At 43.6% G+C, this 10,134-nt stretch overlaps 1 protein-coding gene across 1 annotated transcript; it reads right to left on the reverse strand.

Annotated features, from left to right (window-relative positions):
• Positions 1 to 8,707: 8,707 nt before the first annotated feature.
• Positions 8,708 to 9,321, reverse strand: LOC119575580 (histidine-rich glycoprotein-like). Its single transcript, XM_037923228.1, has 2 exons — positions 8,997 to 9,321; positions 8,708 to 8,742 (listed from the first exon to the last, which is right to left on the reverse strand). The coding sequence occupies exons 1-2, from the start codon at positions 9,319 to 9,321 to the stop codon at positions 8,708 to 8,710; spliced, it is 360 nt and encodes a 119-aa protein (XP_037779156.1).
• Positions 9,322 to 10,134: the final 813 nt, after the last annotated feature.

Here is a 10,134-nt window from a genome sequence, read left to right on the forward strand (position 1 = left end):
TATCCCACCCCCTTTTTTACATCTTTCTCTTCCCGTCCCTTTCTCCATACCCTAATTCCTCCCTTTAGTTCCCAGCTTCCCCTCAGGGCCTCCTCTTTCGTCTTTCAACCTCCCCTCGAATTGTGCGACGTCTCCCCACATTCATGCTGGTTTTTTTTTCTCTCTCTCCTTTTACCTCTCTTTCTCTTCTTGCTTCTGTTTTCTTCAAGGGGTATTTTCTCGGCTGCCATTATCCTGCTACTTCTCACCCTTCTCTGCTTCAATTTCTCGCGCCTTCTGTTGCCCGAGTTTTAAAATCTTTCCCTTTAATATTATTATTCTTTTTTTCATGTCCACATTTCTTCCCACGTGCTTTTAAGTCCCTGGGAAGACTGAAGAAGTAAGAAGAACGAGAGAAGAAGACGCTGTACTAGAGAAAAAAACAGAAAAGAAAAATTCTGTTAATGTGAAACGGGGAGGATGAGGTCCGTAGACTTGTGTAAGAAATGGGTGTTAGGAAGTGGGGTTGCCGGGTCACGCAGACCGAGTTAAGGGATTGGGAATGGGAGTGGAAAGACTGTTAGGGAGGGGAGGGGAAATGTGTATTTTGCGAGAGATGGAACCGTGGTTATGAAGGGAAGTGACGGTGATGTGTTTTGCTGGGAAAGGAAGGGAGAAGGATTTAGGAGGGTAGAGGGTGTGAGGAGCGACATAGCTGAGTTATATATATATATATATATATATATATATATATATATATATATATATATATACATATATATATATACATATATATATATACATATATATATATACATATATATACATATATATATATATATATATATATATATATATATATATATATATATACATACGTACACACACACACACACACACACACACACACACACACACACACACACACACACACACACACACACACACACACACACACACACACACACACACACACACACACACACACACACACACACACACACGTGTGTGTGTGTGGAATAAAAAAGAGATAAATAGATAGAACGTACACAAGATCCATAGGAGAGCAAAGCAGAGGCGGGTTGGTCAGAAGAGCATTTTTTCCGTGCGTGATGTGCGAGCGGGCGCTTCCTCTCCCCGCGTCCCGGGCAGGCGGCGTGGCTTCGAGAGCAGCATCCTCTTATAAACCGGAAGCCCCGACGAGAAGGAAAGGATAAACAAGCTTTGAGAACTCCCGCGGGTTTCAGTCTCCTTCCGGAGCCAACCTTCCATTTGAAATATTTATAGATAATTTGGAACATGTCCTCTTCCACTCGCTGGAGCGTCCTCCGTCTGCCCCCTCGCCAGAGTGCGCTGCGATTCTACGCTGCTCATACTACTAGACGTCAGCCGCGACGCAAGTGGAAATTTGTGACGTCGTAAGTGTCAGAGTGGAGGGCTGTGTGGCAGCGAACACGTGGCGACTAGAGCCAGGACGAGTCACTACAGTCCAAACTGAAGTTGGCTCTCCTCCAGGAGGACGGAGGAGCTTGCATCGCGTCGCCGTGCAACACCTTTAGGTCCGGAAGCACCTTTCCAGGCACCCATTGGCAGCTGCATATGGCTCGTTAAAGGAGTTGATGGCCGCCAATCGATAACTGAATTGGAGTAATAAATCTCGCTGGAATGAATCTCCTTGGCACGGAATTACGAGACGGGACTCTTAACAAAAATGGTAATGAACTCGGTTGATTAATTAATCACAGCGACATTAAAACCTCATTCATGCAGTGAGCCATATGTTATTGCATGTCATTTATACCAGAAATCATTCATGAAGACAGTGCAAGTATTTTTATGACGTTTCATGCCATTAATGATTCATTCTCGTCAGCAAACGAATAGATATCACTTGTAGCGAAATTGACGCTGTGGGGTTTAATGCCACGTGTAACTGACAATACTCTGTGCGTTTGATGTTTCTGTTTTCGTCATAATGAAGAGATTGATGTATGAATCAATGGTGGAAATGTTTTGATGTCATTCTGCAGTGTTAGTTGTGTTGTTCTGCTTGTTATCTGCATGCTATATGAATATATAGGTGTTGTTGTGTGGATAGAGTGATTTTATTGGTGTGACAATCATTTAACCCATTTTCTTTCTTCGAGCTGTCACAATGGTGGATTTAATAAGTGAATGTTTGATTTATATTGTGTAGAGGCCTATCTGTCTACCTGTCACTCTCCATATCTATTGATACTTATTCATTTATCGCTCTATTTATTTTTTTAACCACCAGACCGTCTGCTTTTATCAACATGTCAGAACATCCATTCATCTTGTCCTCCATCCTCTTAAAACCAGGATCATGTTAAAAGAAACCCAGTGTTCAAGAGACCCCTTTCGTTCTCTATTCTTCATTTGTTTTTGTTCTTTTATCAGAGAACGTTTGTTTATCAGCCCGAGTGTGACGTGGCAGCTGCACCTCTCTTTGGCCCAACCCTTACGGCTGGCAACGTTAAATAATTTCTTATGACACGTAGTCTAGTGTAACGCCTCTTGGCTCGGTTGCACGTACTTGAAAGAATATTCTGTGCGCTGGAGTCCCGGATGTGTGTCTTCTAGCGCACTCGTTTCAAGTGGAATGTGTGTGTGTGTGTGTGTGTGTGTGTGTGTGTGTGTGTGTGTGTGTGTGTGTGTGTGTGTGTGTGTGTGTGTGTGTGTGTGTGTGTGTGTGTGAATGTGAGAGAGATAGAGAGAGAGAGAGAGAGTGAGAAAGAGCCAGAGGGAGCGAGGTACTGAGGTTATGAATAAATGTTTGCAGCCAAGATACAGAGCAGAGAATGCTATTCACGAAATGGATCCTCGAGCATCCTCGGCTACAAAAATGTTTTGTAATTTCGTTTTCTTTATATGTTAAGATTTTTCTTGTGTATGTACGAGCACTCGGGTTTGTTCAAAGAGAAAGACTGGCATATTGCGCATGCTTTTCTTTACAGACATGTATTTTTTTTCCCAAGAGAGACTATAGGTACTTACTTTTGTACTTAGACACCTATTTTATTTCTCGTGTTTTAGGCCTAATTGCAAATACCCTCTCTAACTAATTATGTGTTGCTAGCTGTCTTTTGATGCTTTAGTTATCAGGTTGTGATGGTTTTTATCACCGTTCCCCCCACCCCCACCCCCTAACCACAGCCCACACCAAACACGCATACTACTGTACACACAGAACCCCACGAGAACCCACATCAGCCCCGCCATATCCGGGAGCTATTTTTTCGGTATTCGCGGCTGTGTTGTTGACACTCGTAAACGCACAGCATTTTGCCTGCTTGCTGAAGAGCCTCATAATCTGATATTATGCTATACACCGCATCTGGAAAATTGCTTCCATTTAGTACCAGAAAAGTTTATGTAAGTTGTATATGTTTATCCTAAAAAATATGTAAGTGAATTGCCGTTTTTAAGGAGTGGTTGCAACGAGTGGGTGTGTTGCTTGTTGCCTCCTCTTTTGCATACCAAAATAGTCTGATACATATTTATTTTGTAAATGAAATGCTGACGAGTGTCTCTTTAAACCGTCAACAAGACAGATCCTTCATACAGAATGTCGTCAGTCAAGTATATAAGGGTACGACAGGTCGAGTTGGAGGGGGTAGGTAGCACATCCCCCTCCCCTATATCCTTCCAGGTGTCGGGTCGCTTCTCGGAGTGCTCGTCCTTAGCGCCCCTGCTCCGCCTTGTAGCCGCCCTGGACGCTTGCCATCATCCCACGGGCGGCGATGCTCTTAAATTGAATCAACATTTAGAGTCAAGTGCTCCTGGGCCTTTTACTCCTGAGCGGGCCGTAAGGATGAATATTGAATTGGAAGACAGAAATGCCAACAGTTTATGAGGCTTTTCAAACTATTTCCTGCGGACGGCAATGGATTCACGTATAAAATCATCCATTTACCCGATGAAATATTATTTTTTCCCTGTCTTTCAGCTGTTTGTTATGCATTTCCCCAAGCGTAAACTCCAAGCCTCATACACCAGTAGATGAGCGAGTCTTCACATGCTAATGCACTAGTCAACGCTCAGATCACAAGGCCGTGCCGGAGGTGAATACTAGTGTTTATTTTCGTCGCGATAGGGCAATATTTCCCTGTCTTACATATTCAGCCGCGTTCCAGTAGTAATGAGTTGAGAGGCAGCTCACCTGGATCCCTTACCACGTCACTAACCGAGGCAAGTGTCCTCTTAGAGTCTTAATCACGTCTTCATTTACACTAATGGTCTTCGGTGTCTTGGAACTTTCTGCACGTATTTCGAGGCAAGACGTTTCAACCAGGGTGAAAAAATGTATATATATGCTTGTCTACAGCTATAAAAGGGTACATCTTGCTACCTTCTGAGGTGCAACAAAGAACCTTCTCTCCGAGCTCCTCATAAAACTGTCGGTTGTTCTTATCTTGACGCTGTTATGTTCCAGTCTTAGAGCCGGGTGCCAGTCAGGGGGGGGGGGGGTCAGACCTACTGGCGTTTGTATTGATTTAGGTTGATGCTTTTGTGGATTTGTCTGTTTATTGTCGACTATTTTGTTATTAGTTCAGCTGAATTAGTAATGAAGCATTTAAGTTCTGGAGATATTCACTGTTGATATGCTATTTGTAGATAAAGTATCCGTAAAAGCAAGTGTCTATCAGTACATATGTTTTTTCATTATATTTTATGCCGCCAAAACATCATTATCAGATATATCGATACGTGAAATGTTTGGACTTGCTGAATATTATCGAAATGTTAAGCGGAAATCTCGCGGATTGTGGCCCAGGTTTCCGAAATGTTTATGAATGTTTCTAGCTTAAATTGCAAAAATTGTTTCGGAGAATAGTCGGTTTGAGCTGCCCCCTTTGATGCCGATTTTGTGTTGTTGTTTTCTTATTGTTTCATTGTTATCTCTAAATTTAAGACTGACACTTTGATAATAGAATTTCTCAGTTTGTAGTGTGTAATGCCATATTTCATCGGCATTGTCAGCGCAGAAAGCACATCGGCATTCATACTTTTATTACAGATTTGTCGTGGGATTTCTACACTAGGCACTGACAGCTTAGAGAGAGTCTGTCTGTGTTGTTCGCTTCGCTGCCCTTCTGCAACCCATCGCTTCGCGCGTCGCTGAAGCTGAAGTTTGAATTTTCTGCAAACTGTGTTGCATATTTGGTATTCAGACTATGTCTGAGCGTAAGATATTTGTATTCCAATGGAAAGGCCGGGTTCCATTAGCATCCCCCTTAACTTTCTTTAAAGGATATTTCGGAAAATGTTTTTTGCAAGATAACAGCGTTTGCGATTTTTCAGTGAAATTACTTCAGCAAAAGCACAATTTTGTGAAATTTCAATACTCTTCAAAAACGAGTGCGTGCTCGCTGGCTCTAAAGGGAATTGATTATATATGCCTGTGAACGTATGTCTCTGTATTGACGTATTATTATTATTATTATTATTATTATTATTATTATTATTATTATTAATATTATTATTTGCGTGTGAATGTTTTTTTTTCTTTCAGAAAAGACCTCAGTTTATACATCTATAGTATAAGTTTATTTAGATTAATATAGATACATTTAAAGTTGTTTTATCCCCGCAGTTATAACAAAGAAATACCGCCCTCAGATAATGCAAATGCTTTGTGCTCTTTTATATTGTTTACAAAATAATCGAATTGATTAATACCTCTGGTCAACACAAATACCCACCTGCTCGCTAGAATTATAAAGAATGATATCCCTCTACCAAAATTCCATAGCATTCCTTACGTGTCATCAACCGAGGACTTCATCAGCTAAAGACTAAACTTAATTTACAACTACAGGTCCTTCATCCTGGCCTTAAATACCGCTGTCGCTGTGAGTCATGGGCGCTGGAAGCTAACTTAGGGTCGCGCGTTGGAGGTCATAATAGGTCACTTGGTTCTGTAAGTGCTTTTCTTTTACCGATTGAATATTGTTAGATTATGTTCTCCCTTGAATTTAGTAAATACATTGGGTTTGCTTTTTATTTATTTATTTATTTGCGCATATTCCAAACACGAATGCACGGTTTAAGATTTCCACACAATTTTCTAAAGTTGCCACATATCGAGACTGAAGACACTTGGAGAGGGCGGGGGAGCGAACACCTTCCCTCGTGCTCTTAAAGATCATTTGGCTGCACTTTCTCTTGGAGTTTCCTTTGTTGCCTCATTATACCCTTGTTCTACCACTCACGCACGCACACGCATGTATGTGGGTGAGAGGCTTTGCATGCACTTTTCACTCGTATATGTGCACGCACGAACCTTTCCCTAACTCCAAGGAGACAGGTATGCACGTACACACGCATATGTACTTGTGTACTGTTCACTCCCTTCGTTCTCGCTTTGTCACAGCAAATAAATGAATAGATTAACACGCAAGTACTGGTACTCACACACGCATAGCCACAGTCTCGCACATACACACTTTTTTACAAGCAAAGACAAACGCAGATAGACACACACACACACGCGCGCACTCGCGCATACCAACCACCTTCCCCCCTCCCTGTATACATTGGTATACCCTACATGTCCACTCGCCCCTCCTGTACCTTCTTATCAAACAAGTTTGTCCTGTGACCTCAGCCAACTGCCATTTAAGTCCCAAGGGTCCGAAGAGAGATAAATTCTATTTTTGTGTCTCCAAGTTCTGAGGCAAACCTGTTTGGAGAAGTTTTAAGGCTCTTTTATTAGTTAAATTCATTGCTTGATTACTGAGATAATAACGCTAAAGCGGTGTAAGCAGGTGTGATAATGTCTTCGGGTTGCTAAGAACGCCAGTTTCCTGGCGATTTTTTTTGTCATGTCTTTGTTTGGTCTTTATTTCTTTGCTTTGCGTGATGTAATCTCCCCATCTTCACTTCTCTCTCTCTCTCTCTCTCTCTCTCTCTCTCTCTCTCTCTCTCTCCCTCTCTCTCTCTCTCTCCCTCTCCCTCTCTCTCTCCTTCTCTCTCTCCTTCTCTCCCCTTCTCTCCCCCTCCTTTCTTCCCTCCCTTCCTCCCTCCCTCCCCCTTCTTTCTTCCCTCCCTTCCTCCCTCCCCCCTCCTTCCCTCCCCCCTCCTTCCTTCCCCCCCTCCTTCCCTCCCTATCTCTCCTTCCTTCCCTCCCTCCCATCCCCTGCACTTTCTCACTGTCTCCATCTCTCTTTCAGCATTTTCAGCACCGCCGGTGAGCATTATAAGTTGGAAGATTTATTTACTTTCAAAGTTGCTCAGTTTGCTCTTCCAGGAGGATCCGGGAGATTTAACTCAATAAGGAATTTTCTTACGTGACGCCGGGTGGAGGATCAGGCATTCATAATTGCATGGGATCCTTTAGGGGGAAAAAATTATATATAAAAATCCAGTTTAAAAAATATGCGTGAAATAATTCACTGTATCAGGTAAGCACACAAGTTTCAAAAAGTTTTCCAATTTTGTAGAGCATGGAAACCGTTAAGTGTGTCGTGCTAAGTGCTGAGGAAAGTGATCACACGTGTCATCACCAAACATGGCATCTCTTAACCGCGGCTCCGGACACAGGTCTTCATTGTTCTCTGGCCGTGTTCCTTTTATTTTTATCTGCAGGCAATCTGTATGTGTCTCTGTATTTACATGCGGTTATATTCTCATTCAATCTGTCTGTCTTTTTGACAGACAGACTCTCTGTCTCTCTCTCTCTCTCTCTCTCTCTCTCTCTCTCTCTCTCTCTCTCTCTCTCTCTCTCTCTCTCTCTCTCTCTCTCTCTCTCTCTCTCTCTCTCTCTCTCTCTCTCTCTCTCCCCTCTCTCTCTCTCTCTCTCTCTCTCCTCTCCCTCTCCCTCTCCCCTCTCTCCTCTCCCTCTCTCTCTCTCTCTCTCTCTCTCCCCTCTCTCTCTCTCTCTCTCTCTCTCTCTCTCTCTCTCTCTCTCCTCTCTCTCTCCTCTCTCTCTTCTCTCTCCTCTCTCTCCTCTCTCTCTCTCTCTCCTCTCTCTCTCTCTCTCTCTCTCTCTCTCTCTCTCTCTCTCTCTCTCTCTCTCTCTCTCTCTCTCTCTCTCTCCAGAGGCTTTTCATATTCTTCCTTTATTTTTCACATAACAATAAATCCCTCCCTCCTTACGTCTTCCCTCCCTTGCTCCCTTCGACGCCCCTGATCATCCCTTACCCTTTCCTTTCGAGACTTTCCGCCCCTTGAACCCGGCGCTCTCCTCCTGCTCTCGCTCCTCCTTCATCCTGGGAGGACTGCGTCATAATTGCCCGGACCAGAAGCAGATCAATCAGAGGAGGAAGTGAAGCAGAGGGGAACGAGATTGACTAATTTGTGTCGTGTTTCTGACGAAGGGGCCTCCTCCCCTCCCCCTCCCCCTCCCCCAGCCCTCCCGCTCCGCCTCTTGACTCGACTGGATTCGCGATTCCTCTGTGTGTGTGTGCGGGGCTGCAGTCTGGGGCTCTTTTTCATATTAGGATTTAGGGATTATTTAAAGATTTTATGTGCATATAGGCCAAGATCGTCGTTGGAGCTGTTTTATTGTATCCAGCCCCTCTCTCTGCATATAGTTGATTTTGTTCTTGCTTAGAAAAATGCTGAATTCATTTGAAAACATTCTTTAATGCATTCCTTCATGTGTAACTTATCTCTGATGAATCGTATTGTCTTACCAACATTTTACCAATACTCTTTCGAAATTTATTGACATTACTATCATTATTTTGTTTTCTGTCATCTCCTACTTGTCATATTTGAAACTGGACATAACTGACCCTAAAAGACCACAAATTGAAGACTCAAATAAGCGAAACATGGGAAAGAAAAATACATTCATTGCCAGCGTTCTTATCTAACAGAGAAAACATAAACTTTAATTTATAGTATTACTTTACCGGATAGAAAACCGCAAATTCTGTGAAAGGTGAAGCGCTAAACCTGAGCCTTCCGGTGGACACACGGACTTACTCCCTTCTTCCACCGGAGAGAAAGGGCCGAGGGTATGAAACTGCTGGGGGGGGGGGGGGTACGGAGGAGGGGCAGCTGTGGATGGTGCAAGGGTACGAAGCTTTTGGTGTGGTGGTGCAAGGGTACGAAGGTTTTGGTGTGGTGGTGCAAGGGTACGAAGCTTTTGGTGTGGTGGTGCAAGGGTACGAAGGTTTTGGTGTGGTGGTGCAAGGGTACGAAGCTTTTGGTGTGGTGGTGCAAGGGTACGAAGCTTTTGGTGTGGTGGTGCAAGGGTACGAAGCTTTTGGTGTGGTGGTGCAAGGGTACGAAGCTTTTGGTGTGGTGGTGCAAGGGCGCAGGAATCCCGGGATGGCGCGTCAGCCTAGGGATGGTGCTAAGTGGAAACATGGGTCTTGTCATGATGATTGCAGAGTTGCAGGAGTGTTGGGATGGTATTGCAAGGGCACGTGAGTCTTTGGATGGTATTGCAAGGGTGCGTGAGTCTTTGGACGGTATTGCAAGGGTGCGTGAGTCTTTGGATGGTTTTGCAAGGGCACGTGAGTCTTTGCATGGTATTGCAAGGGTGCGTGAGTCTTTGGATGGTATTGCAAGGGTGCGTGAGTCTTTAGATGGTATTGCAAGGGTGCGTGAGTCTTTGGACGGTATTGCAAGGGTGCGTGAGTCTTTGGATGGTATTGCAAGGGCACGTGAGTCTTTGGATGGTATTGCAAGGGCACGTGAGTCTTTGGATGGTATTGCAAGGGTGCGTGAGTCTTTGGATGGTATTGCAAGGGTGCGTGAGTCTTTGGATGGTTTTGCAAGGGCACGTGAGTCTTTGGATGGTATTGCAAGGGTGCGTGAGTCTTTGGACGGTATTGCAAGGGTGCGTGAGACTTGGGATGGTATTGCTAGGGTACGTCAGTTTTAGGATGGTTTTGCAAGGGCACGCGAGTCTTTGTTACAGTGGTACAGGCTTTATAATTTATGAATCATGTAGCTTGTTTGTACCAATCTTCCTCATTTCGGTGTGTGATTATGCATTTGCCCGTGAGGAAATTTTATCCAGATTATTCTTAATGGATGGTTCATTAGTAATTTATCAATGCTCTTATTCACTAGAAGTGTAACAGTAATTTTAACATTTTCTTTTAATATAGTTAGATTTTATAAGGTGTAATGGGAGATCGACTAGCGATCGGTATTGTGGTTTGTCTTAGATGA

The sequence above is a fragment of the Penaeus monodon genome, chromosome 7 (genome assembly GCF_015228065.2).
Source record: "Penaeus monodon isolate SGIC_2016 chromosome 7, NSTDA_Pmon_1, whole genome shotgun sequence".
In the NCBI taxonomy this organism is placed as follows: domain Eukaryota; kingdom Metazoa; phylum Arthropoda; class Malacostraca; order Decapoda; family Penaeidae; genus Penaeus; species Penaeus monodon.

Bases quoted from the DNA above. Each gene is read 5' to 3' on its own strand.
- LOC119575580 (XM_037923228.1), bottom strand. From the start codon at position 9,321: ATGTTTCCACTTAGCACCATCCCTAGGCTGACGCGCCATCCCGGGATT. The intron at 8,743-8,996 runs GTACCCCCCCCC...GTGGTCTTTTAG, and splicing joins TCCACAGCTGCCCCTCCTCC to GGTCAGTTATGTCCAGTTTC.